Here is a 27,342-nt window from a genome sequence, read left to right as displayed (position 1 = left end):
CAGAAAAAGTGGTCTTGGAAGCTGCGAGTTTCTTGGGAAGTGTTTGTAGAGTGTTCCTCGTCATTTCTTAGCTGGGTGTTGAGCTCAGGAATCTTTAAGCTAAACCAGTATTAAAAACAAACAGAAATCCCGGCCATCCTGCAGCGCTTCGTACTGCAGCAGGACAGCTTTGGAATCTGCTCAGCACTTTAATTAATCATACAAGGTAGTAAATTAAAGTACCTCAGACTGACTTGACAGTCAATTAAACCTTGGGTGATTTGACTGAGAATGTGATCATTAGTGTAATTGGCCAAAATGACAGGAGGCCTTCTTGGAATTGTGCCCACTTGAAGTTTTCCTCTAATTCTGTGCATGCAGTCCTGGGCAAATGGAACTCTGTCCTCATAATTCCCAAGGATTTCATGGAGCTGCCTGGAAATAAAGCAAACCCGAGCAGGTAGGAATGAAGGAATGGATTACTTAAGAATCCAGATGGCAAAACCTTTAGGGGTTTATGTTGTGCGAAGTGCTTTGAATCTCTTCTTTCATTGTGGGATTTGTGTAGAGTTTTGCAAAGTTCACCATGTGATTTCAATCAAAAGGATGTAAATCGAGAGCTGAGCTTTCGCTAATGGTATCTGGATGCTTAAGACAGAGTTAGGCTTCTCTTCCTGCTTAATAACACTTACCTAACTTGATGTCTTGCTCTTGTTAGAAAACATCAGTCTTCTCCCTTTTGTTTCTGGATCTGTTGCTTTGTCTTGCAGTTCGCTGCCTTGGTTTGCTGCTTGCTGGGCTGCAGTGCAGGTGTGTGGTTCTCTGGGTGTTCTGGGGGTGTCTGTGAGCTTCATGGCCTGCTTCATAGGAAAACAGGTGCTGCAGTGTCACAGTGGGCATTGCTGGGGCTAACTCTTGCTCCTCCATTTCAATCAGCCTCCAAATGTACTCATGTTCCAGACAAGGAATGGTTAACGCTATTGTTTCTTGCCTGTCCTCCTTTCACAGATAATTCTTCATCTCCTTGAAAAGTAACCAAGCGTTAGTTCACTGCATTCAGATCAAAAGGAATTATTTAAGTATGCTTTGGAAATTCCTGGGCATCTTCTGTGTAGCTGAGGAGGTTCTTGGGGATATTTCTTCTCAGCTGGGGAGATATGAGACTTTATCTTCCCATGGTGCTTCTGTACCTCTTCCAGACCTTCAGGGCTCGCGGGGCAAGAATATGAGGTCAGAAATTGGAAACTGATCTTCTCTGTGGCAGTCAGCCACGCCAGAACATTAGATATGTTGTACTATCATCTGAAAAGCCCAGTGAGCTCACGCACGTGGGACTCTGCACGTAAAATGCTGCAGGAATACCACAACGTGGGATTACATCTTTGTAAACAGGCTCTGGTTTAACACAGCCTTCATCCTGACTCATTTAGATAAGTAAGTGATAAGATACTTGGAATAAAAGCCATCAGACACCTTGGAAATTTTTCCTTTTTGGAGAGAACAACCTCAAACTGATTTTATGCAGCTTGACAGAGCTTACTTCTGAAGGCAGGGGAGGACTTTCTGACATGGTGGCACAGAGCATCTCTGAAAGATGCATGGCATGTAGGATGTATGTAGCAGAACTGCTGTGCATTCAGGGGACAGCTGGTGTGTGTGCCTCATTGTGAGATGCTCATCACATTGAGTGTATTGCTCAGGTTCTGTGCCTCTGTGTGAATACAAGTCTGCTCACTGCCCACTCTGTTCCCTGCTTCCTTCAGGTGCTGTATGTGCTGTGCTGAGTTGCTGTAAGCGGACAGTTCAGCATGGGAAGGATGGATAACCTCCCGAGTGTAAGGTTGAAAGGGGGGAAAAAAAAGTAGGCCACCTGTCAGGTTTGCCAATCCAAGTTGGATTTGATGGGCTCCAGTCATCCTGATTACTTCATCATCCTCTTACAGAGAAAAAAATTCCCTCACTGCATTTGTTTCTTTTTCTTCCCTTGTTCTTTGGCAAATGTATCTTATTTCCGGTGTTTTTAGTTGAGCTGAAATTAATAGAGCTTTAAAAAGTGTGCGTGGGGAGAATTGTTTTGGCAGTTTCTCATAAGAAGACTTTGTTTTTGTTTCAGGATTGCTGGTGGGTTTTATACATTTGTGGACTAGATCCTTGGTGGATACAGGTTTGTGTTACAGTTAAAGAACTGATCTTGGAACCTGCATAGGTGGAACCTTTGGAAAACAGAGGTTTTGGTTCTCCAGCTACTGTTAGTGACAGCGAATAGTTTTCCTTAAGGCAACTGAAAGTTGATCTGTTTTTTATAGTTAGAGATCCTTTGTCCAGCCCCTCGTGTGAAATGAGTTCTTGTAATAGCACTGCATTGGTCACCAGCTGCTGCTGAAGCAGAATAGAGTGTGTTTGTGGGTTTCCTTCTGCTCAGTTGTTTGCTTTAGCATCCAGAACTTGGAAAAAGCAACAACAAAAACCAAACAAACAAACAAGTGGAGGGGCAGGGGGGAGGGGTTGGGTGAAAGCCCTTTGTTATCATTTAAAGTTCTGAGCTCGACATCTATTAATTTATTTGCAGCCAGAACATAAAGTATTTTCAGGAATCCAAAAGAAGAGTTCATTAGATTGTATTTTATAATAATATTGGCCGGGGGGGAAGGGTATTTCTTTTTTTTAAGCTCTACTTGAGTATCTTCTGCTTTTTCCTTATTCCCTCACACTGGTTAGATTGTGTTGGAGTCCCATCAAACGTCATTAAACGTATTTGTAATAATCTCAATTTCTTGCATTTCAGCACCCAACAAGAGGTGAGAAGACGGCCAAGAACCTAAGATGTGAGAAGTTCTCCCTTAGGGAAAGAAAACCTTGTTTTCAAAATGGACCGAAGTAAAAGGAATTCAATAGCAGGATTTCCACCTCGCTTGGAGCGTGCTGAGGACTTTGATGGTGGCACTGGAGGAGATGGGACTACATCCCAGATAGGGAGAGTTTGGACCTCTTCATACAGAGCCCTGATAAGTGCCTTTTCCAGACTTACCCGTCTCGATGACTTCACATGTGAGAAAATTGGCTCTGGTTTCTTCTCTGAGGTGTTCAAGGTGTGTGTTTCGTTTTTCTCCCAGTGTTGATTGCTTCCTGTTTGGTGCTGAGAACGTATGAGAGTGCTTCTTTCACTGAAGTCAACTGTTCCTGTATTTGCATTGCTCTAGCTAAGTGAGTGATTAAGAATTTGCAACTCTCAAATACTTCCTCAGCTGTTTTGCATCGCCTGCAAGTTACTTGGGGAGTTGCAGAGGATATTTGGGGGGATTGATTCAAGCTACAAAACCATTGGTCTGTCTTTTGTTCTCTGTATTGTAGTGTGTTGCAGAATCTTAGAATGGCTTAGGTGCAAAAGGACCTTGAAGGTCATCTAGTTCCAGTCTTATTAAATTTAAGTGACTGATTCCCTCATGAGGAAGTCTGTATGTCTTTAATTTAGCTTGATTCTTAAGTTTGTGGGATTGTTCCAGTTCCTTTCTGCCTCCCAGTGCTAGATGCGCCTCTGAATCTGTGAATGATTTCTGAATTTGAAACTACAAAACTTATGGTACTGAAGTTACAGTATAGTTAGCTGCTCTTCTCTATTCTCTTTGCTTCTTGTTATGCCATATCTCTAACTCAGGCAATGTGAGATTGATTTGTAGCATGTAGTATGAGCAAGAACATCTGTGGTTGTCAGTGCCTTGCTGTTAAGAGTATTTAAAAAACGGTTGGGGTCATTGAAAGGCAGTTTTAAAGTGCTCGTAGTATTTGTGATGTCCTGACCATTGTGGTGAGGTCTAAGGTAGAGGGATACTGAGTTGTGTGAACATGTATACTGAGTGAAATAACTGTAATATTCTGTCATGGCTTGGTGAGAAACATCATGGAGAAGCACCCTGAGGCAAGATGACTGCATGCCCAGCAGAAAAGTAAGGTAATTAGAATAATTAGGAAACAGAAGAAGGTGGGTGGGGGGGGGAAAGGGTGGTTAAAAGCAAATGTAAATTTCCAGGATATGTGGTTCTTGATTTCATTAAGAAGATCTTATTTTGAGAGCACTTGCTTTACACAGGTAGCGACATACAAAGGTAAACATGTCTGAGAACTTCTGTTGACTGAAGAAAAATCCTTGATATGTGATTTACCTTCCTGTGCACAAAGAAGTCTGCTAACTTTAGAACACCTCTCCTCTGCCATTCCCGCTTTCAGTAGAACTAAGCTGGATGTCCCCTTGTGTCTGCAGTCAGTGTCATTATACAGACGTAGTTGTAGTCTGAGTATCTGGTGTCTGTGTTTTACAGAAACAACTGCAGACCTTCTGCATGGGAACAGTGTTGATACTTTTCTTTCAGATCAATTTAAAAGAGATCTCTCTTCAGTTTTGGCACAAAGTGGCAAGAACGCATTATGACCTTGTCTTAGATGTGGTTCCATACTCGTTTAGGCGGGTTTCTGTTCTGCTAGTTTATCAGCGTGACCACCTCTGTCATTAATCTCACTGAGCTGATCAGATTTCTTTCAAGAACCTTGATGTGCTTCCAGGAAGGAGAGCCTCATGATTTGACACAGTAAAAGTTCAGTCTGATCTGCAGGCTTCCAGGTAAACATTTGAACTTGAGAACAATCCAAGATAATTCTAGATTTACTGCGTAAGTAACTTAGAAAAGCAATGAAGCTTTCCCTGTAAATTAATAAAAGGTATCTAAAATAAAAACAAACCACCCCCCTTGTATCTCTAGAGCTTTTGAAGTTATCTGTTTGCCTGTTGTTTTGTGAATATCGTGCATCAGGTTCACTCAGACAATTATCAAAGGATACTTGCCCTGTTTTGAGGACTTGAGGTCTTTGTTTTGCTGCGTAACTTACAACTGTTGTCACAGATTTGTTCCCTTCCATCAGTTCTGTGGAGCCTCCTTAATTAATATGGCCTTTCACAGTGGATAGAAATTGTTTTCCCTGTGTGAATACATGATAGCATGAACGTATGTAATGTATACTATGAATGGTCTTCTTGCATTTCTAGGGCACTTTTAACTCATACAAATTAAGGTTTATGGTTTATTTGGCATTAAATTTTAAGCTAGCACTTTGATTTTTGTCAACCATCATTATGGCAATTCAAACTCGCTTGAATGCTAAATGTTGTAGGAATTTAGTTTTGAAAACCAGAACTTTATGAAACCATCAGCAGTGTAGTTTGAAGCAGTTGACTGATGAGTTCCTGTTGTACTTTTCAATGGCAAGTATAGACTTGACATTTGCCCTTCAATTGAGCTAGACAAAGGTTTGTTTTGTAAGTGAGTGTTCATCAACCATTGTCCTGAACTTTTTAATTCTGAGCTGGGAAAAGACCAATAGGAACTGATGGAGGTAGGAGTAATGTAATCGTGGGGGGAGACAAGTGTCACAGTGAAACTGTATTAGGAGGCAGATACTATACATCTTAAAATACATGTGGTAGAACTGAAGTCTGTGATCCTGCTCTATTCACATAAATGTTCTAGTTCAAAGTTGGTACAAAACATTCAAGTTCCTAACGTATTTCTTGAGGGCTTCTTGTTAGCACTGTGTTCTGAGAGAGCCTGGAAATACTTGGACACTCTGACCTTTAAAAGAGCACTTTTTTTGCTGTTTATTATTTGATGAAAACAAGGAGCATAGATTCAGTGTAGGATTTACAAGTTCAACATTGTGTTTGTTTATACATTGGGAATTTGGTGTTTCAGTACAGGTGTGGTCGCTGGGAGTTTGAAGGTTTTGACTGTTAGAACCATCACAAGGTGATTCAGTAGAAGGAAAATAACTTGTTTTGGTTGCTGTGTAGCGCAGGGCTGCCTCACTGCTGGTGTGGTGATGAGTGCAACTGTTCAAAGCTCCCCTATCCCATTGCTGGGGAGTTGGGCGTAGAACAGGGAGAAACGTAACCTGGTTTTGTTGGAGAACGTGTTCTGACATGAGTGTTGGGGCAGAGCTGGAGACAGAACTCATGTTGACTGCGCCACAATCCTGGCCGCTTTGAACTGTGTGTTTAATTGTGTGGAAGCCAGGAGGTCTGCTATTAGAGACTTGGCAGGGGGTGAGGGAAAATCCCATGAAGTATTCTAATGTCTGGTACAACTTGTATTTTGTATCACTTCTGGTGCTGTATCTGTAAAGGAATATTGTCCGGCTAGTGGGCCTGATCTCTGGAATACCTGATGGTGGTAAGAAGGAGTGATACTACTATCTGACTTCTATGAAGTGGCTCTGGGCAGCCTCGTCTGGTGGTTGGTGACCTTGCACATAGCAGGAGGATTGAAGCTAGATTATCGTTATGGTCCTTTTCAATCCAGCCCATTCTGTGATTCAGAGTTGGCTCTTTTTGTGCCTTATGACTTTGTTACTGCTTCTCTTGATTAACCTCTCTGTCTGTAACTTCGCAGGCCTTGAGGAGTTTAGTGCAGAAATGCTTGATGTCGAGCAGTCCTCACTTTCCTTGTTTGGCCTTTGAACTAAGTGTGACAGTACTTGCTATCTAAAATAAACAATGCAGCGTAAGAACTGTGCAAGAGAGTGAGTGACAGAATAACTCATAGGGCTTCAGATGGAAGGGTTATGAGAGTGCACAGGCCACTTGACAGAAAAGGTCTATCTTGAAAATAGTTACTCACATGTTGGACTTTGTCCATTATGTCTTACTAGATGCTTGAAAATAAATGCTTTATGAACTTCCCAAGCAGTTAAAGCTTGGAAGGGATATTAGATGATCTAAAGGTCACTACCCTTCAGCAGTAATTGGTGTCTACGTCACTTTTCCAGTATAGGTTTAAGCCTTTCCATCATCTCCGCCATCTTTATGTTTTTAAAGTGAACACCCCAGCTTGCAGCATCCTAGTTTTGTTCTTAATAACGACTTCTAAAAGCTCTTTTTGCTTTGCCATGCTCTTTCTGTATCAAGCAGCACTTGTTACTGTAACACACTATTAATTCATGTTGCACTTTTTGTTTAATGGGACTCCTAAATACATTGGGAGGTATATCTCCTGTAGGTAAAAGTTTCAACCTCTGTAGTGAAGTTTTTCATTTGGATGTGTTAATTTTGGCTCAGGCGTTCCTCAGATATAGTTTGTCCTTCCCTATGTAGAGAAATAATGAGAGCAGATGCTACAGGCTTAGAGCTTTCCTGAGTGGTAACTGGCATCAGTGAGCTGGAAGTGAACACAGAACACTAAGTAATATGAGGCCTAGCTCAGTTCCTCTGGAAGCTCAGTGGAAATCTCTCTATTTCATGCTGCTTTGTCATGCAGAATTCTATCTTGAGCTATCGCTAGTCAGTTTTTAACCTAGCTATAGTGTATTGTGGCATGAGATCATGTGTCTTACAGAAGACTGTGTGTTTATGTATGTATATAGCTACCGTAAAACTACTGTGATTTTATATAATGATCTTAAATCTTATTGCCAAATTTTAAAATAAAATCCCATCTCAGCTTTACGTTTATAAGAAATACTGTAGTCTCCTTAGCTGAGCTGGGCTCAAGAACATGCGATCTGTTTTTGGCAGATATTTTCATCCTGTCTTTAAACTTCTATTATTGGAGATTCTGGAGCCTCCTTTGATGTAGCCAAGCTGTGATTTTCTTTTTATTATTATTTATTATTAAACTGTGCTTTTATAGCTAAAACTTTCCAATTTTGGTTGTTTCTACAGCTGGTCATGTCTATTTGCTTATTGACTCTAAAAGCAACCCCTTACTGACAGAGGGCTCAGTTTTCCTATGGCATTTAGTGGTGTATCATGTCAACACAAGCCTTCTTCTAAGACTAAAATGTCTATAAATGTGTGGAAGGAAGAAAGGAACTATTTGAATCATTTTATATGTGAGTATGTAGAGAAGGGAATGCCAATTTATATGAAAAGGAGAGTGTGACTGCTATTTCATTTTGAGGTTGGCATCTTTACATAAGATTCTGTTTGAGTCACAGGGCCAGAAGTCCAGATGAATTAGAGAGTGAGTATAGAAGTAGGGTAATGAGTAGGAAACTCAACCTATTGGTTACCCTTGGTTTTGTAGGCATGGGGAATATACCTAAGATGTTTTTAGGTGACATCCATTTGAGCAGTGAGTGTCTTCCTTCAGCTGTGGTGTGTTGTTCCACTGCTAAATTTATTCTTTCCTTTTCTTACTGTCAATTAGAGACATTGTAGTGTTGCTTCCTCCCAGGGTGATTTGTTGCTGTGACTGGTAATGGATCTTGTCCTCACTTATGCGTTATGGTCTTGCTTGTTTTTTTTCTCAAGTGAAATTAATTTTAAGCTTAAAATCTTCCCCTTTTGACAGCTGCTTTCACCTCATTGAAGATGACAGAAGCAAAAAATATGGGGCTGAATGCCCCTTATGTGAAGCTGTAGTGATTAAAAACCACCATTAGTTGTTAGCTAGGAATAATCACTCTGTGTTGCATGAACTGGCCAAGATGGCTAGAGTAACTGGAAAAACCCCAAGCCATCGAGTTATATCAGATAAGTGGCTCTAATCAGTCTCTTTTTACTATGATATTTGTTAGGAATAGGAAGAAGCACCATTCTGAAACAGAGATGAGGCATAAATACTAAGCAGGATTACTTGTCTCATGCTGTGTGTATCAGCCTTTTGGAAACCTTTTAGCGACTGCCAAGATGCCTTGTATGGCAACTCCTCAGGCAATCAGTTGCCTTTTCTTCCTAGTGACTTTTTGATTATTTATGTGCCAAGATACTGTCATCCTAGTCCTCCTCACTCAATTAGGCAGTGCTTTTAGCACATAGGCCTTACTGTGATGGATCACTAATATATGACTTAAAAACCTCTTCAGTGTAATTGTTCCCTCAGGATTATAAAATACACATGGGCTTTCATCCCCACTCAGATGTGAGTAACATTAAATTCAGAATTACTGCCACACTTGCAAGGCACTTACATTCTCATATCTTTTTGGAATTGAAATTGCTTGGAAAGACAGAGTGGAATGGAGAACTAATCTGTATTTGACTTATCTGACATAAGCCCTGCTTCGATTTATTTTGTGGCTAGGTGTGTATGCAATAATCACCATATAGCATCAGTTGAGGAAGTTCTGGGACTGACTTAAAAGCTGTCACCATGTTGTAGCTCTTCTGCAAACCTTGCCTGTTGTTGTGGTGTTGAAAAACTTAAAGGAAAAAAAAATCAGAAATCCAATTTCTAGATTTTATTGTTGCTTACAGACTTGCTTGACATCACTGTAAGTAAGATCTAAAATGGAGAAACAAGCTAAGAAGAGTTTTGTATACTCCACGTTTCACTTTACCTGGTTTGGTCAGCTAGTTTCTCTGCCAAAGGGAAGACTCACTGAACAGTGTTGCAGAAATGTCGTTATACTCTGAAAGTAAAAGATTTGCTTCTTTAATAAGAAGCCAGAACAAATATGAATCGAATAAACGTGATGCTGAAATAATAAAGAATACTCCATCAGAAAAAAAGGTATTGTAAAATTCTCCATTTCAAAATGGCAGATGATCAGTTGTTGAGAAACCTGGCCTCTTCTAACTCTCATTGAGCAGCTGGTATGTTAAATGGCCGAGCTAAGCTGTCCTCAATTAGTGAGGATGCTTGTAAATGCTGTCAGCAGTAAGAAGAGCACTCTTAATACTGTGACAAGTGGAACCTTGAAATAACAGGTAACCTCTGGCTGGATTATGTGTTCAGTACAGTGACTTCTGTTGTTCCAGGTCCTTTGGGCCCTTTCTTCTCTTCTGGAAGAGAAATTGTGCCTATCTGAGTATCATTGTGCGGTTTCCCAGGGGCAGAGCAGGTGGCAAGATTCCCTTGGCACAGAAGCGTCAGTGGGTTTTTTGTCTCATTTTCCATAACAATTTCTCAAGCGCAGTTAAAAGGTCTGCTTAGTTTTCTGTGCTGGATAGAGATGTGCAGGGTTGGCAGCTCTGGGATTTTCTGTTTTGCCAGCTGGCAAACATGCACATTTGTGTAAGCTCATTCATTGCTGATACTGAGCGACAGGTGCTGATTTACTGTTCTTCAAATAACGGTATTGGCATGTATCCAGCACGACTGAGCCTAGAGAACAGAATACATCCCTTAAGATCTTTGTGGCACACCTCTCTGAGTGCTTATTTCTTGGCGTTGGGTGGAGTGGAGTTCAGTGTATTTCAGTGATGACTGTCACTGTTTTTGTCAGGGGCTGTGATGGTAGTGCACGTGTGTGTGCCACTGAGTAGTTGGAAATTTAAAGATGAGAAATGCAAATCATTATATTCATGGCAATAACAAGGCAGGTATGTTGTTCACAGCCCCAAATCATTGGGGATTGCTTCTTCACAGCTCCTCAGTAGCCACTGGATTTAAAGAAAGGAAGCCCAAGACCTGTGTGATAGAGTTAGTCTGCTGCTTCGGTTGTTCTGATTTCTGTATGGGGAGCATCCAAAATGCCTCGCTTCCGGTGGGTGCTGAGGTCACATCCAAATTGAAGAGACAGCCTTCACCATCGTTGTGAGCTTCCTCTGGGGCTGCAGTGGCACTGCAGTGCTTTGGCACCTTCTGGGCGCTGGTTTTACTGGAAGAGGTTGAGGGTTGAGGAGAGGACAGAGCTGTGAAACTTCCCTTTGAGAAATCAACGTGGAGAAGCTTTGCTTTGTTAACTGACTCATAGCAGACCATGTGTATAACGCAGTAACTTCCGTGTAGACAAAATGCAGCTCCTCCATACTGCCGGTGCTGTAACTGTCATTATGATAGCAGTAGCTTTTGTACGAGTGGGCTCTGCACAAAGGGGAGATTGATTTTCTCCTTATTGCACGAGTAGCATTTATTTGATGGATTTATGAAGGAAACTTAAGGAAATTATTTCTGACCAAAATAAATCTCTCAAGGCTCCCATACAGATTTTAAAAACAAAACCATCGTGTCTGTGTGAATAGTTATAATGACATCATTGACACCGTGTGGGGTTGTGTGCTTAGTAACAAACCATGTTAGTACATTGGTCAAAGACTGAAGATGATAGGAAAAGTCAACGTGAAGGATTTTTGCTTAAAGCATCTGCAGATCATGTAAATGTCACAATCTTTCACATAGGTTAAAAACACGGTAATATGTTTAAAACTGGCAATATTTAGCTGTAAATATTAAAGTTAAGTAGGAACTCACAGGTACAGAACTGCATTATGTGTCTTTGGGTGTTACAGTAGTCCTTTGTGGATGTCAATTTTCCATGGCTGATAAATAGTGTCATCACCTCTACTTTATACAATTAGGGAGAGCAGATGCTTGGAATTGAAGGAGCATGTTCGGGGCTGCTCATAGAGGTAATGAGGCAGCTCACAATAAAAATGTAGAGTAACTGCTCAGTTTTGTAATTCCAGCTCAATATTTATTTCTCTTTTCTAACTGTACTTGGCTATAAAGTACATACCTGAGCTGTACCTTCTGCTTATGGCATAACAAAACATAGGAGGCTCTTCTGCATTTTGTTACCCAGCCCTTAAGCGGTGGGTCCACCTTTGAGCCTTCTGGATTGCAAAGGGAATTTTATATGGTTACGTTCTTCTGAACTGGCAACAAAAGAAGTCAACTTCCCCACCCTGGCTGTGCCTGTTTATATCTGATCTCAAGCAGTGGAACAATAGTCCTCTGATTCATTTGTGCTTTCTCTCAAAATAAGACTATGGTCTCTTTTTGCCTGTGATTTAATTGAGATCAAGTTGGTGGCAGAGCTATGCACAGATTCCTATCGGAAAAATGGTTTGTTTAAAATAAATGGGTGCTGTATTCCGGGCCTCGGTTCTACATTACAGCGGGCAATGAAGAAAAAACAAAATGCAAAAGAAAAATGAGTTTTTTTTGGCACACGCAAATGGGTTTCTAAAGTAACAACTGTGCTGCTACTAATTATAGGGTTGGGCTTTTGTGCAAAAAATTGGAGACTGACTGTAGGTGTGGAATATGCTGTAGGAACTGAGTGTGTTACTTTGAGTTGGTGACGTTAGAAGCTGCTAAAGTTGGATCTTCATTTAATGACCAATACCACCCCTTTGCACTACAGAGGAAATGGTAAAAGCTGCAGCGTTTTCTCTGTATTTCTCACTGTGGTGTTTTTGGTGCTTTTTTTAATGCAACAGCAATTACTGGATCACATACTGTATCACAATTAGTGCCAAGCTGTTAAAATATATTGATTATTTATTTATTTATTTATTTATTTTTTTGAGGGGTGGTGTGTGAAAAGTTTCCCTGGTATCTTCTGAACCTGTGTGTAAGCTCTTGTAACACATGTTGACTAGTTTTGTTTGGCAAGGCTTTGTTTCACTTGGCATGTTCCTCTCTTGCTGCAAGTTAGCGTAGTGACAGTATATATACACTACTGCTCCAAAAACAACCCCAACTCAGTTTCGCTCCTTAGCATCAACATAGCAGCTTAATGTTATCTGCGTTGATGTATTTCTTTAAGCTCCCATTTGTCACTACTAATTTTCCTAGTGACGTGGCCCTTTTGATGTGATATCAGCATCTCCTCTAAGGATATGTGCATCTGACTATGGGGCGCTCTTTAGTGCTTAGAAAAACATTTGAGATGTGCTGTTTGTAGAACTGGATTTACAACCTAAGGAACAAGTTTGTCTCCTTAATTAAAGGGAGCTTTCTTCAATCAGAGCTTAGGCATTCTTTTAAGATATTCATCCCCAGGGTGTGAATATATGTCCATGTGAGCGTGGTGACTTGATGCCTTGAGTGTGAGACTTGAACAAAACGCAGCTGAACCCTGTGCAGTTTTGGCAGATAACCACAACGAAGTACTTCCAAATCAATATTACTGGTAAACAATGAAAATACAATGGAAAACTAAGAGCAAAGCTGAAAGCTGTGTTGGCAGATGTGTAACATCAGTGTCCTCTGGATGCTCATTTTAAGGTTACCTGGAAAGATTTGGTTAATAGTAAAGGTCAGAAAGGCTGTGTGAGAGATGCAATCACATCAGTCTTTCCCCTCACCTTCAGTACAGGCAAACAGTAGAATTAATGTTTGGGTGTTTAGAAAGCTATGGCATATTTATGACCTAATAAACAGTTATTTAAATGATATTTAGTCTTTCAGTGATAAAACAAAAACAAGCAAACAAAAAATCTTTGTAGCAAGAAGTTAAAAATTAAAAAGAGCAATTTTCCTGGCTATTTCTTGTATGAGCTGAGTGCAGTGTTTACATATTGTCTAGTTATTTTGGATGCCAGCTCCCCTCAATTGCTGTTACAAGTTTTCTTTCAAATATGTTGCTGTTTCTGTACCTGGCTCCATCATTTCAGTACATACCTCTTTTTTTTCAGGAGGTAAGAAAGTCTGGGACCAGAGTGTGGTCTGAAGACCCTGGTCAGGCAGGCCATGCAGTTAGCCAAAGCCAGGTCAAAGTACTTACAAAGTGTTTTCTTCCTAGAAGAATCAGAGTGCAAAGGGTCACTTTAACTGCCTGCCAGCAATAAAACAGGGAGGCAATATCTGGTTACTGTGACCTCTGAGTTAGAGGCACATAGGTAAGCAGACTGAGAGTCTGAAGAGTGTGCAGAGCAGCGTGGGAAGGCAGCTGTAGGACTGTCAAAATATTTCCAAGCACAGACGTGATCATCCAGACATCACTGAAAGGTTACCTGATCTCATATGCAAGGAACTCTTATTAATAATAATGTCAACAGCTTTGATAGTTTTACAGCCATCTGCTAGGGATCCTTGTTTACATGTTGTGCATATAGGCATGTGCTGAGGCAAAATGTCCAATAAGCAAATACTACTTTTGATCAATAATATTTCTAAAATCTACTAGCTGTTGCCTTATTTGCACATTAGTAGCCTGAAAGAGATAAAGGTTTAGAAGTGGTTTGGCAGAGTTTTGGCAAGGAATACCAGCACAGACCCCAATTCAGTTTAGGCTATGAGTGACAGATAAGTAGGTGCACAAGGTAGTGTAACTGATAGCTGCAGCTGTAAGGAAGAGCTGACAGCTCAGATGATCTGGAGCTTGACTGAGACCTTAAAAGCAGGACATGTCTGTCCGTTCTTGCTGTGGAAATGCTCTTTGTCAACATTGCTTCAAAGAAGAGACCACAATTAACCCTATATATACTCTAAGTGATTGGTATTGTGTTTTGTAATATATAAGTGAATATCTGTTTTTTATTCTCAATATTGGCTACTTACCTCTTGAGAAGATGATTTTCAGGTTTCAGCTCTGCTTTTCCCTCCTAACTTGAAAAGTATGTGGTGTGAGATGAAGTCCCTGTTCTCTCACCTCTCCTTTGGTTTGATTTGGTAATTCTCTATTCTGTCAGATTCATGGGGAATATGTCCTCCAACATCAGAACAGTAATCAGAAGTTGAAATAAGATGACTGGTATTAACTTAGTGTCCCCTTAATTGAAACAGAAGGCAACACAGTGCCAGGCGCCTTTTAGAGACCTGTTAACATATCCAGATGCTAGCAACTCAGTGTTTTGTAAGTGTGATCAAATGTTTTTTTACAAAACAAAAAGCCCCCAAAGTCACCACAGAACCCACTGCAGCCTATCAAGACCAAAGAGACTCCAGGAATAATCTGAAATGGAGGATGAGAACTATTCTTTGCAAAAACTGCTCATTTCTTTCTGTTAATGGAGTTAGTGCTCTGGGCAGCCCAACCTTTAAGTAGTTGCCAGCCTCTTCCTTTTGCCTGTCAGACCTGAAAATCCAGGAAGCACACGGGACAATTGCTTCAAAAACACCTTCAGAAGTTTACATAGCTCAAGACTAGAGTCCAGAACAAGGAATGAGGTCCAATGGTAGGCTCTAATTTTACCTAAAAGCTGAGACAAAAGAACTTGAATTTTTGGCTTGGAACTAAGTGAATTAGATAAATGGCCAAGAGAGGTAGCTAGCAGAGCTGATGAGAGGTAAATACTACTCAAGGCCATATTTCATCCAAGTTTTTGCTCACCTTCTATCTCTGTTCATTCCCTATTGGCTGACCTTGAAGCTTCTGTGTCAGTGGAAAGCTGATTTCTGACGACGTTCTGTTGAGAGTAGATCTTTGTGTGTATGACTTAAGCTTCAAATTCTTTGCCATTCCTTGTAAACCCCAAATTACTCCACCACAACACCCAGGATTCCTAACCCTTCTCCCAGAGGAAGTGTTTCTTGTGCTGTTATGTATAGATGGAAAGTTTGTAAATTGTCCTTATTTTTAATTTGCAGTGGTAGAACAAAACTCCCTGAAATCTGTGAAAAAAGCTTTCCTTAATTTTGGTTTCCCAGCCAAAGAGTTGATGCAAATAAAACCAAAATCTAAATAAAACCTATATTTAAAAATACATGCATATGGAAATGGAGTTGTCCATCTCAACTTGTTCATTCAAATTGGCTGGGTATGCAAAAGCTGCCTAAAATTAAGAGTTAATGAAAGCAGACAATAGACACAGGAAACCTGGCAAGTAACAGTAAACCTCATCACCTTAACATGCAATCATCCCACTTAGAACTAATAAGCATGCCAAACAGGCAAAACAGGTCAAACATGGAGTAAGTCTGGATTATCTTGTTATAAAACTAAAGCTGTGGTTTGACTAGTTTTGTTTGTTTGTTTTTAAAGCCAATATTGCCACTGAAAATAGGTCTCAGCTCATCAAACTACTGCTAGTTTCTGCTATCCCTGGTGGTTTCTACACCCTTCTCCATCTCCTTTCTCTGATCCTTTTTACACTGGGATTATTATGTGACTGTGGGTTTGCCAATTGAGGAGCTCGTGCATGGGCAGGGGAGGAGCAGGAGAAAATGCCTGAGAGCTATTTCTCAACTTGCTCAGTCTGATGATGCTGTTTGCCACTCAGCTGCAGTGCTTCCCATGCTGCCCTATACCTTTCACTAGGATGGGGAGTGGGCAGGTGTCTCCATCATTAAGATAGACACACATCTAAAACATGACACCCTTTCCCTCCAGTACTTCCCTGTGCTGAATTCATAGTGCTTCTTGTTTAGGTGAAATGCTCCTCTTGTTCTTGTAGACGGTGGGCAAATGAAACCTGCAAACAGGTATCACTTGATGCCTTACTCAGACTAGTGAGCCTCATTGCCAGAAGGCATACCCAGCTTTCTTCTTACTTCCACTTCATCTGGAGTTCAGCTGTTCTTGTTTTAACTGTCTGCTTTGCAGTGTGAGTTTGGACAAATGCTTTCTCTCTGTTGAGTGCCTCTAGTCAAAAAGTAAACCTTGACTGTCTGTGAAATTTGCCCTGTAGCTGTATAAGTCAGGGCTTCTCATAACACATTCTGTGGATCCTTAAAACCAACCACTACCCTGGGAAGGGAAGAGGGATGAGTGGAAAGCATTTGAGTTTCCTAGGACTTAGAGTTGGGAGCTTTCTCTCCCTGAGTAAACAAGTGACTACTTTCACTTGTACCGAGAAGCTGATAATTGTTTTCAGCTTCTCAAACTTGGTCATCAGTTGCGTGGGAAGTGTAAAATACCTTTCTTCATTCGGATGCTGTGCCTATTGAAAGTAGTTGTGTGATAAAGATGAGGGAAATCAGAGTATACATCAAGTCAATTGTCATGAAGTATATTTCAGTTGTTCTACAACTGTCCTGGTTTTTCAGCCTTGTGTTTCATGTTGCTAGGATATGTCCTTACTGCTTTTTACTTGTATCCTGTAGGTGAGACACAGAACTTCAGACCAGGTAATGGCTTTGAAGATGAACACGCTGAACAGCAACAGAGCGAACATGCTGAAAGAGGTTCAACTTATGAATAGACTCTCGCATCCAAACATCTTAAGGTATACTTTTCTTCCTCTGAATTGTTTGGAGATGCACTTCCTAGTGCATCTGGTATCCAATGGGTAATAATGAACCTTGGCTAATTAAAAATAAATAAATTAAAAATCTTCTTTGTTAGTGCTCCAGAATGTATCACAGCTTTTTACATGCTATCCATTCCAACATGCCTACAGTTAATTTCAAGATGTTATTGCAAAGATTCTTGTCTTTTTACCATTAATTGCACTTATGTGAACAATTACTGTTGTTGATTATTTGAGACTACTTTTGCTTCTCTGCTGTCCATATAAACTCATTTTCACATTTCCAAAGCCTTTTAAGGTTTTTATTTCAACCTAGAACCACCAGTCTGGAGTCTGGATTAGTCTGACTTTCTTCCATCCCGTAACGCTGTAGAGATTACTTACAGATAGGTTTGTGTTTTACCTTAGTTCTCTTACCTTCTCTGTTTCTAATAAGTTGTGAAGTAGCAGTTTGGTGTTTTAGGCTCTAAAAGTAGTTTGTGTTTGTTTTGGCATGGAGTTGTAAGGCTAATTTTAAATACCCCCACTCTCATTTCAATGTTTCTGTGCTCAAATTCTGCATTTGACCAGCACTGTAGATATCTGTCTTAGTCAGAAGACACTGAAGAGCTTAGTTTTCATTTACTGAGTTTCCAGTAAGTATGTAATCGCTGTGGTAGCATCAGAGAGATTCCAGTGGTCAAATATATACATATAAAAAATACCTATTAAAAAAAATCTTGATGGAAAATTCATTAGGAAAAGTGAGAAACTAGCCTCCACTAGAGGGTTTATTTTGGCAAAAATTGAACTTCTTGGTTAAGGATGTTTTGTAATAGAAGTTCTTGAAGCTGCGTTGGATGGTGGAAAGGGGATTGTGATCTTTTGTCTCCTGTTTCTATTAGCAAATGTGATTCCAGAGGCAGAGTAGATGTTAACTGTAGTATAGTAATTTATTCAGTTGCTTTCTTGTTGATCATAAGAAAGAGCTGCTTTTCTTGTTCTTTGTTTACCCCAAGGATCAGATTAGGGATATTTCAGGAGCCAAAGCAGACTAGTGGTGTTCATCAGTGCTCAGCGCTGTTTCTACTATCAACTGCATTATCTCCTATCTCCATCTCGTTCTTGCGTGCAAACTGGAGGGCTAAAATGCTTTTCTGCCTTGGCTTGATGCTTGTCCTTCCTGTTAGCGTGAGATGCTGCTGCCTTCGGGCAGCCTGGCTTATCACATCTTACCTCAAAGCAGATGGTAAGAGCAGGAGTGGAAAGGTGAGCTGGGGTTCTAGTTTGTACCATATAGTGTTTACTGCAGTCATGTTAATATGGGGTGGCTGATACACAATAAGACAAATAGCTGGGACTCGTTGAGCCAGAGGTTTGGAACATTTCTTCGCTCCCATATTAGCTAGTATCACATTTAAGTACAGTGCTGTTCAGGGCTTGGGTTAGATCTGCTGCCAGGTCTGGTGTATGCTTCTGAGTGTTTTTCAGCACTTTGATGCTTCTCTGAATGCTGATGTTGCACTGCAGTCATGAGTTTTTGCCTAAGACAGTAGAAGAAAATGGAGCTGGAAAGAGCTCAAGGAGGCTGTTGCTATCTCAGTCTCAGGAGCCCTACAGCTCCCAGCCTAGGAGACCTGATACCTTCTCGTTCTGGTTCTGATACCTTTACATTCTAGTAAAGTCTTACAGGTGTGTTTTCCGTATTTTGAGAAATGAAGTGGTGTGTTAGCGCAGATGGTCCATCTCCTGTGCTGTCCGTTAAATTAGTGCATCTTCAATTTTGAGATAGATTTTCAGTTTTTAATATCACCACCGTTTTCATTAAAAATACTTCTTTATTTAATCTGTACCTCAGGGACATCATTTAAAACATCCTGTACGCAAAAAGCCTTAAATTACGTCTTAAGTGCTCTCATGGGAGCTCTTGGAGATATTGCTGTTTGGCAGTATGCGTGTAGGCAGACTGACTCGTTGATTGAATCTGCTTTTCTGTGCATACACACACAAAATGTGACATGCACGCTACTTTCTCATTCTGTGAACTTTAAGGAGAATTTTCTCTCAGCTACTTTTGGACTAATCTAGCACCCTGCAAAGGCAGTACAGTTGTTTTAAATGCATTCTCTCCTGTCAAACTTTCCTTCTTGTGAAATTGATTGACTTTGAGCCAGTAGGTAGAAGGACAGCTTTTGTCTTTTAATATCATTTCTCTTGTATTGAGTGCTAGTTTAAAAGGAAGGAAATTATTTATTTATTTTTTAACTTTTCTCTCTGTAATGCAGTAATCTAAAGGGAGTATTTTATAAGTGCTGCATGCAAAACAGCAGAAGAAAGGATGTGTTATAATATGTTACAGAAGGTATAGATGAATTGTTTTGCCTCTGTCTTTAATCAAAAAGCAAGTGTAGAAAACTATGTACATTTTTAGAATGGTGCCTAAAACATCAGGTAAGGTTTAATGCAGACTTAGTGTTCTTTCTTATACTCTTCCCTCTCCAACAATAGCCAGTGCAATGAAATAAGCATCTGCCTGTCTTTTGAACTCATTTCTCTATGTATTAGTGAGCTTGTATGAAAGATTTTTGTGTTGGTGATTTTGGTTTGATTCTGATTTTTAAAGTTATCCTCAGTCTACCAAATTATTTTATACAAGCAAGCAGTGATTTCAGAGGGTGTGTTGGACTGTAGCTACCCTAGATTTATCTGTAGAGCAGAGACACTTTCTAGTGAAGTGGAAGGCGTGTATACAATACCTAGATGTCCACAGCGGCTCTTAAATCTGGATATTAGTTTGTTTAATCTAACAAAGATGCAAAGATTGGGCACTGTGGTTCTTAGTCTCCAGTCCTGTCTAGAACTTTCTCCCTGCAGTCTGAACGGAATGAAAGCACTTGGGGTAACTGCCCTGATGGACTCAAAAACATTCAGAATACTTCTTCCTCCTGTTCTTTAGGAGGACAGGTGATACAGACTGTGGAAATGTTCAGCTCTGTACTTAGCAGTGTGGACTCAAATAGCATCCCTTAGATTTGCAGCCTCTGGGGAAAATTTTCCAGCTGCTGGTTTTGACTTTGGAAGTGATTCAACTTTCCTGATAAGGCTGGATGTACTGTCTTGAAAAATAAACTTCCTTATATCTGCAAGTATTCTCCTTCACTGTGGATGACTTACTCATTGAAGCTTCTTCCAGCTAGAAATGCTTACAGGAAGCGTAACTCTTGGCTGATGAGACATTCTGCTGCAGTTCACCTACAAGCACATTTTGGCTCTGCAGGCGGTGCATCTTGCCAGCAGGAATAATCTCAGCTGCACTGGGCCGGCATGTCAGTTTCCTATCCACAGAGCTTGGGATCTCCTGTGGGTTGAGCTCAGAAATTGGAATCTTATGTTAAACTTGGTAACTGTATTTCCTGGTAGCTGCTGCGTATATTATCTTATAGTGAGAAAGCTTCTCTATGGTATTTTGTAGCAGTACTTGGCTTAACCAGGAGGCTTAGTATTGCTTGATACAGCAGTTCAGACGACACTTTCCAGGAATCTGAATCGCTAGAGGTCTGTTCTATTGTTCTATCAATCTATTTTCCAGAGCCTGAAAAATGAGATTCTTGACACGATCTTTTAGTGGTTTCACTGTGTTGCCTGTAAACTCATTAAGTCTGTTTTATCAGTGTATCTGGTTTCCCTTTTCCTGGCTAATATCTTCCAAAGATGTGGGTTGTACAAATAGATTTTTATCCTGCATTTTTCACATGATCGCAATATTGAGCTTGGCTTTAATTTCCAATTTAAGGTTAGAAATGTTAGTCTGTTTCCTAGTAGAAATTCAAGGTGCTGAAGAACTGTTGAGCTCTTACTCTCAGTAACTTGAGCTGGTGTGTCTTTCCTGCCTGATGTGTCGGTTCACTGAGGCTATGAATACATTTCCATTGAGTCATCCTTTGATCAAACAGGTTATCAGAAAAGGGTCTACCAGTATGTTGGTGAAAGACATCCCTCCTGTTTGGTAAAGATGGGACGACATGTTTAACAGGATTCTTAATTCTAACCTCAGTTTTCATTGAATGAAAGTACTGTAGCATACAGGATTAACCTCGTTAGCGTATTTCAGAAAAGAGAAAACACCAGCTCCAAATTTGTGTTATCTTGAATTAAGTGAAACTATTAACACCATACTTTGTAAGCCTTGCAGAATGCACAGAAGTAGAAACAGATTCCTGCTTTGGAGAGGTCTACATTTATTAGTTGTAAAAAGCTTAATTTGTGAACATGTTTATGAAAGAGTTCATACACAGTTGCTGTGTGAAGTAAAACTCAGAACAATGTTTGTGTAGATAATATATCTAAAACAGCTCTTCTCCCCCTTCCCCTGAACACCTATTGTGTGTTATTGCTCTTCATTAAGCAAGAAGAGTTGTGTTTTCAGAAATAAAAAAAAAAAAAAGTTGCATATTTCATTTGGAGAAAGTGATATTTGTGGTAAGAGCAGACAACAGAGTTTAAAGCAAGAGTCCTGCTACTTTTATTATGTTATAAAAACAGATTTCCACAGCTCAGCTTATGCAAAGAACCTTACCTATGTTATTTCTCTTTGGCTGTTTGCAATTTACCAGTCAGCTGTTAGACAAGAGAACAATAAGGATCATTTATTTGTTCAGAAGCAGCTTAGCTGTACTCAGACTGCATGTCTTACATCATTTTGGTTTTAAATTCAGAAAATTTGAGGCTGTAAAAGAGCCTTTTCCTTCAAATTGATCACTGCAGGGTTCCCATCACATTTGTGCCTTTGTACCTCCTGTGAAGTGGAGGTTTCTGAACACTGTACAATGACAGGCAATGCGTTTTTGCCCATGGAGACCAAAACCTGAACGATAAAGTTGACAACTGGCTAATATAAAAATAACCCAAAATCTTGACTGTGCAGGGAGGACTCAGGTTAAGTTGTACTGAGCTTTCTCACAGGAGATATTTATTGTTACTGTTAATTTGCATTTTGTTACTTAGAAGCTCAGCTTGTATTGTAGAATAATGAGCTTTCAATTATTCCTCTTATGTTTTAAGTATTGGCATTTTCTCTGACATTATTCAGAAAAGTCAAGGGATTGATGGTCGTTTCTTTTAGCAGGAGTCTGTTGTGTGTGTACCAGATACCATCAAAAGTTGCTTTAATACAAGTGCTGAAAACAAAAGGGAGGCACAGGGGAAAAGAGAAGTATGCTGCATGCACATGCCCTCACAGTCCTCTGCGGTTAGGAATGGGGTAGAAAGGAACATCTTCGTGCTTATTCAGCACAATGAGGAGGGAAGTAATTTGCACTTTATGCAGACCAACAGTGGATTACTTGGCTTCATTGAAACAGGGAGCTCTGAGGCTGTTCCTTTCTGCAAAAACATTATATGCTGGCCTTTGCTTGTAGTTAAGTTAGTAACTTTCCGTCTTGTTTGAGCAGTTTCCTGTGCTCTCTTGGAACATATATTGCAGTGTAGGCATATAATTTTGTTTCATGCTGAGACTTTTAAATAATTGACCTTGCATTGTCTGAGGCTGATTATTTTTTTCCCTTTTTCCTTCTTTCTTGTGCTTGCTGCTACTTTCTATTATCCTTGTTTCTTTATAAAAAACAAAGAAAAGGAAAAAAAAGGGGGGGAGGGGGAAGAAAGCCCAAACCACTTCTCTTTTTTTGTTTCTTGTAGGTTTATGGGTGTCTGTGTGCATCAAGGACAGCTGCATGCACTTACTGAGGTAAGGCTGTTTCATGATATATGCGCTCAATATGAAATTGCTCACAGTTCAGATTCTGCAATTGCTCTTTACCTACAGTCATAGTTTCTTTTATGAGGCCTTGATAGATAACCACGTGCTGCTTGCTATGCAGAGGTAAGATTGCAGCATCAGGTCATAGAACTGTATTTGCTGATAGCCCTTGGATGTCTTTCATCATTAGAAGGTCTCATTAAGATGAAAAAATCACAGTAGGAACATAAAGTTCCACTGATAATACTCGGATTAGATATTCGGGTTGCCACTGAGATGCTCCTAAGTAGTACTTGTTTTGGAGACTTTGCATTGCATTTACGTCTCATTTATTATTCTCTGATTTCATATGCATCTCAAAGATGAATCAGGGATGTTTCAGCTGGGTGATATCAGTATATTTATTCCATGCTGTGTTATTCTAAATAACATGAAGATTACACCTTAATCTGAGTTCCATAAAGAGGAACTATTCCATTGCCTATATTTCCTGGTCAAGGTCTATTTATCAAATAGGAAACAGAAAGTTTAGTTCACATGGGCCTTCCCACCAAGTTTCGCTGGATTATGTGTTTAATCCCCCTCAGGAAAAACAAACAAACAGAAAAACCCCAAACCAAACAGATGGAAGGGTTCTCTTGCTGTGAACAGTGACAGCTATTTTGTGTCAAAAATCAAGGCAGTGTTTATTCTGCTGTTTTAGTTTGAGTTCAGATTGGGGAGATGCTCCTGTTTTGTAAAGTTCATGTTTCTTGTGGACATTTATTTTGTAGGAACTACTTAATTAAAAAATTAACCCTTTTCTCTCCTACCTAAATGTAAGACAGGTGGTAACGTGTATGTTATTACTTATCAATTAAAGTGGATTTCTGGTGCATTTGCCAAAGAATTACTTAAAATGTTTATGTTAAAGAAGATCCCTGCAAAGTTTTGAAAAACAGATTTGCTCTCAGCATGGTGTAAAAATATGTATAGCAATTACTTGTGTGTAGCTTGTCTCGTGTGGACCGAAGTGGACATCTATAATCCCTTTGATAGGAAAAACTACAACCTAAGGAGGTTAATAAGGAACGACAACTACCAAGTCATTCTTTCCCGTGCAGTAGTTGGTCTTCAGTTTTATAGAATGTACGGAATTAGTTGTGTTTTCTGCTGGTAGAGGTGTTCTTCATCGTGAAGTGTGTGTGCAGTAATGTTTCTATTCTGATGACTTTTAAAAGTTCAGGGAAGGGGACCGAAATGGCCAACTGAAAGAGAAACTAGCAAGATGAATGTGTTGAGTCCCCAGTTCAAATATAGCCCAGAAGGATAAACAAATCATCCACCATCTTGTGGCTTCTTTCAGCATGTGGCTCAAGAAAGGTGGTCTCCCACCTTCCACAGCTTAACATAGTTGATATTAGTCTGACACTGCTAGCACATAGAACTACTTCCAGGGTTTTACTTCTTTGGAGATGAGCTATTGATTCAGCAGCCCATTCCTCAGTATGTAGCTCAGGTGCAGGGAGAATCTCTCACTGCCTACCCTGAACCTGGGACTTAATTATCACTTGTTGTCATGAATTATGCATAGTAAGAAAAGTTGTGTTTTGATAGCATGGTTGATGATATTTCTAAGTAGAAGAGATGCAGCATCACTTAGAGCTTATGTCTGAGGAGGTGGTAGGAAATCCTATTTGTTTGCATGTGTTCATGGTATAAGAAGTTGAGTTCTTGTGACAAATAACTGGTGAATGAATTTAGATGTCTTGCGCTTAGTAGCCTCTGTGCTATTAGCAGGCAAGGCAGCAGTCCCAAACATTAGCGGAGCATTGAGCATTTTGTAAGTTAGCTAAGGGGCAGTATTAGTAGCATACAGTACTTCACTATTAGAAGACAGTCTACAGTGTTAAAGATTTCTTTTCTCATGTTTTAAACACATGGAGAGCTAAACACAGGGATCATGCAGAGCAGGTTTTTTGCCTGAGGTAGACCTCAGTATGTAGGCCTCGGGTTTTTTCCCTACTGGCAGCATTTTGCATTGCTTTAATTGTCCTTTGTCTTATGTGGCTTTTGGTTTTGAAACTGCTACTTAAGCAGTTTGTTTTGCTTTTCCAGCAACAACAAAATTATTTAATTATAGGTTGTCCTAGGACTTCAACCTTGTTCTAAATCTACAAGCGTATCAGTTTTAAAAATGCAATATTATTTTTGAAGTTCTGCTCAAACCAGGAACCTATGGCATGTGCTGCTTTTGAAGTAGTTCACTATCTATCCTTAGAGACACAGGGCAATTTAGGGTGGTGGGGACCTCTGTCCTTGAAAGCATGCCATTAAACTTTTAAGGGAAGTGGAGCTCAGGTAAGTTGGCAGGTTTTAGACTGTCTCACGAACATCAAGCTAATGGGCATGGATTTACTGTGCTCACTTGCTGTAAGACTGGGAACTGAATATTTCTTCGCACTCAACTGTAATCTGTGATCTGTAGTCTGTTTGCTTCTGAGGCTATGAGTCTGCAGTGCTTCCAGCATGCACTTGCATGCCTCTCTCACCTAATTCCAGGCTCTCTTTCAAACTTCTTGGTGTTTTCTGTCCACTTCCCTAATCTAACAGCTCTATTATCTACTGTTGCTTCATCTCCTGCCACACAGCATCCTCAGATGTTGAGAATTTTGCAGAGAAGTACAGGCAGTGGTGTCAGTTGGCATGAGACGTAGCTGAGCTTTCAGAGACCTGATAGGAGCCACTACCAGGAAATTAGCAAACACATTTCTTTGTGTTTCTTGTTGTATCGGCCCACGCTGTTACAGGAAAGCAGGTAACATAGTTTATGGTCTTGCATATAGCAGCCACTCAGTACCTTTTTGCTGGGCTTAAATTCTTTGTTGAACCTTGTTAAGCACATTTATCTGAATTGCTGAGAGAGATCAGGCTTGAATACTGTTATAGCTTAATGTATATATGTGCACAGAGTCTTACTGCTTGGTAATTCCTACATCAAGAAAATGGAAGTCCTGACAGCTGTGTGTGTAGAAAAGGAGCAAGGGGGAGAGAACGTGTTGATTGAGTTACCTTGAAACTGCAGTGCTTTATAAACAATAGCTAATTGCTACTAGAAAAAAAAGTATGGCTGCTGCTCATTTTGGATGATAGGAAAATAGGGCCTGAATGTTCTGCTGCCACAATTTGAAGCTATAGCTATGTTTGCTTGGTGCAGGATCTGATGCATGTTGGAGCTTTCTCAGACCTAGTGCAGGGCTGTGGCAGTGTGATAGGAGCACAAGGGCAGCAGCTGAGAGCTGGGCGGTGTTATTTCAGCCAGCAGCAGGATGTATAACATGCCACTCCAGCAGTCTTTCAGTCTTTCTCCTTGACATCCTACTGAGTCAGTCCTCCTGATTCTATCCCAAGCACCTGGGGCTCTGTTAGGTGTTTCACGAGTCCAACGTTCTACATAAGCAGCCTTTGTTTTAAGAAGCTGCGTATGTGGCATTTGAATAACTGTGAAATGATTGTAAGGGACAAGCCGGCCATTCTGGGCACGTGGCTCCTTCAGTGGCTTCCATACTCCATTTGGTGAGTCCTTACCAACAGTGTCATGTAGTGCATCTTTCAGATGCTGCATGCACAAAGGTGCCTTGAACTCTAAAATGCCTCCTACATGTTCAGAATGTTGATGTCTGCAGCAGTGCTTGCTGGCAGTGCAGTTTTGATGCAGATGTACATATCAAAAACGGTTGTAAAAAAAAGGTCTTTACTTGCTTTTTGACTGCTTTTTATTTAATTTTAATTTCTTCTACAAGGAAGGAAAAATTCTTTAAGAGGAAGGGTCCTTCAAAATTAAAACTTTGACAGGCAGCATTTAGCATCAATAGTGTTTTATTGAAACATCCTATCCCTTCCTTATTTTTTCCTTCTCTTTTGGTGGAGAGGCTTTGTGTCTGCAATGGGGAAACGATAACAGGACATCCCCTTGGGTATCTTCCTCTAAACCAAAAATGACAGGTGTACTTTTCCTTCTAAATAGAAGTTGCACACTTATGAGTTTTAAAAGGCCTGAGTGCCCCTTTCCTTCCCTGCCTCCTCCTTTCACCATCTCCCACAGCACATGCTGAATTGCCTTACTATAGTCTCAGTATCCCTCAAACCATGGAATCTCTGTGGGGAGCAGTTGGTGTGCGTGAGCTTTGGTATAACTGAAAAGAAGATGAAAATGTGATACAGGTTGCACTAAGTGGAAAATTGAAGTATTCAGACTCAAAATTTCATACTGTTAGAAAATAATATAGTAATGCTGTTATTATATTAAAATAATTTAATATAGAGTAAATAGGTCCGTAAATATACTCTTGCACGTAGAATATGGTTATTTTTAGTAACTGCCCAAACTATTAGAGAGAGAGGAATCTGCTGCTGGCAGAAGAATTCTGTTACTTCATACATGTTGTTCAGTATTTTCACTGCTGAGGATTTATACGGCCAAGCCATACTGATGAAGGGCTTCCAGATCACCTTGTATTCCTTAGCTAATAGAAAGCACATACCTTTGCTTACTGAAATTTACCATAGAATCTACTAAGCACCTGCTATAAAGCATCTTATTTCAGTGTAGTGAGGGCTTCAGGCAGTATGTTGTGTTACTTACTTCATGGCCTTGTGGAACTGGCAACTGCTGCAACTTTCTGAAACAAACAACTGTGCAAATTTTCTCTTAGGTGTTTTTACTGACATCATGGAGAATATACCTGTTAATTCCAAGAGCCTTTGTTTTGGAGGAATTAGTTTAAAAAGACGGGATTTAAAA

The 27,342-nt window shown here is 40.1% G+C and overlaps 1 protein-coding gene across 4 annotated transcripts in view; it reads left to right on the top strand.

Moving 5' to 3' along the window:
• The window catches only part of TESK2 (testis associated actin remodelling kinase 2), a 64,680-nt gene that overhangs the window by 4,375 nt on the left and 32,963 nt on the right, over positions 1–27,342 (top strand). For 3 of the 4 annotated variants that reach the window (XM_015870127.3, XM_085511594.1, XM_085511596.1), the window contains exons 2-4: positions 2,765–3,068; positions 16,680–16,801; positions 22,499–22,547. In XM_015870127.3, the coding sequence (XP_015725613.2) occupies positions 2,847–3,068; positions 16,680–16,801; positions 22,499–22,547 (393 nt within the window). In that variant the 5' untranslated portion in view covers positions 2,765–2,846. The remainder of the gene's footprint in view (positions 1–2,764; positions 3,069–16,679; positions 16,802–22,498; positions 22,548–27,342) is intronic. The other variant, XM_085511595.1, reaches the window with a different exon arrangement.

Source organism: Coturnix japonica, chromosome 11 (genome assembly GCF_054131305.1).
Source record: "Coturnix japonica strain WE chromosome 11, WE-NBRP24, whole genome shotgun sequence".
In the NCBI taxonomy this organism is placed as follows: Eukaryota; Metazoa; Chordata; class Aves; order Galliformes; family Phasianidae; genus Coturnix; species Coturnix japonica.
This window is presented reverse-complemented; position numbering and strand designations above follow the sequence as displayed.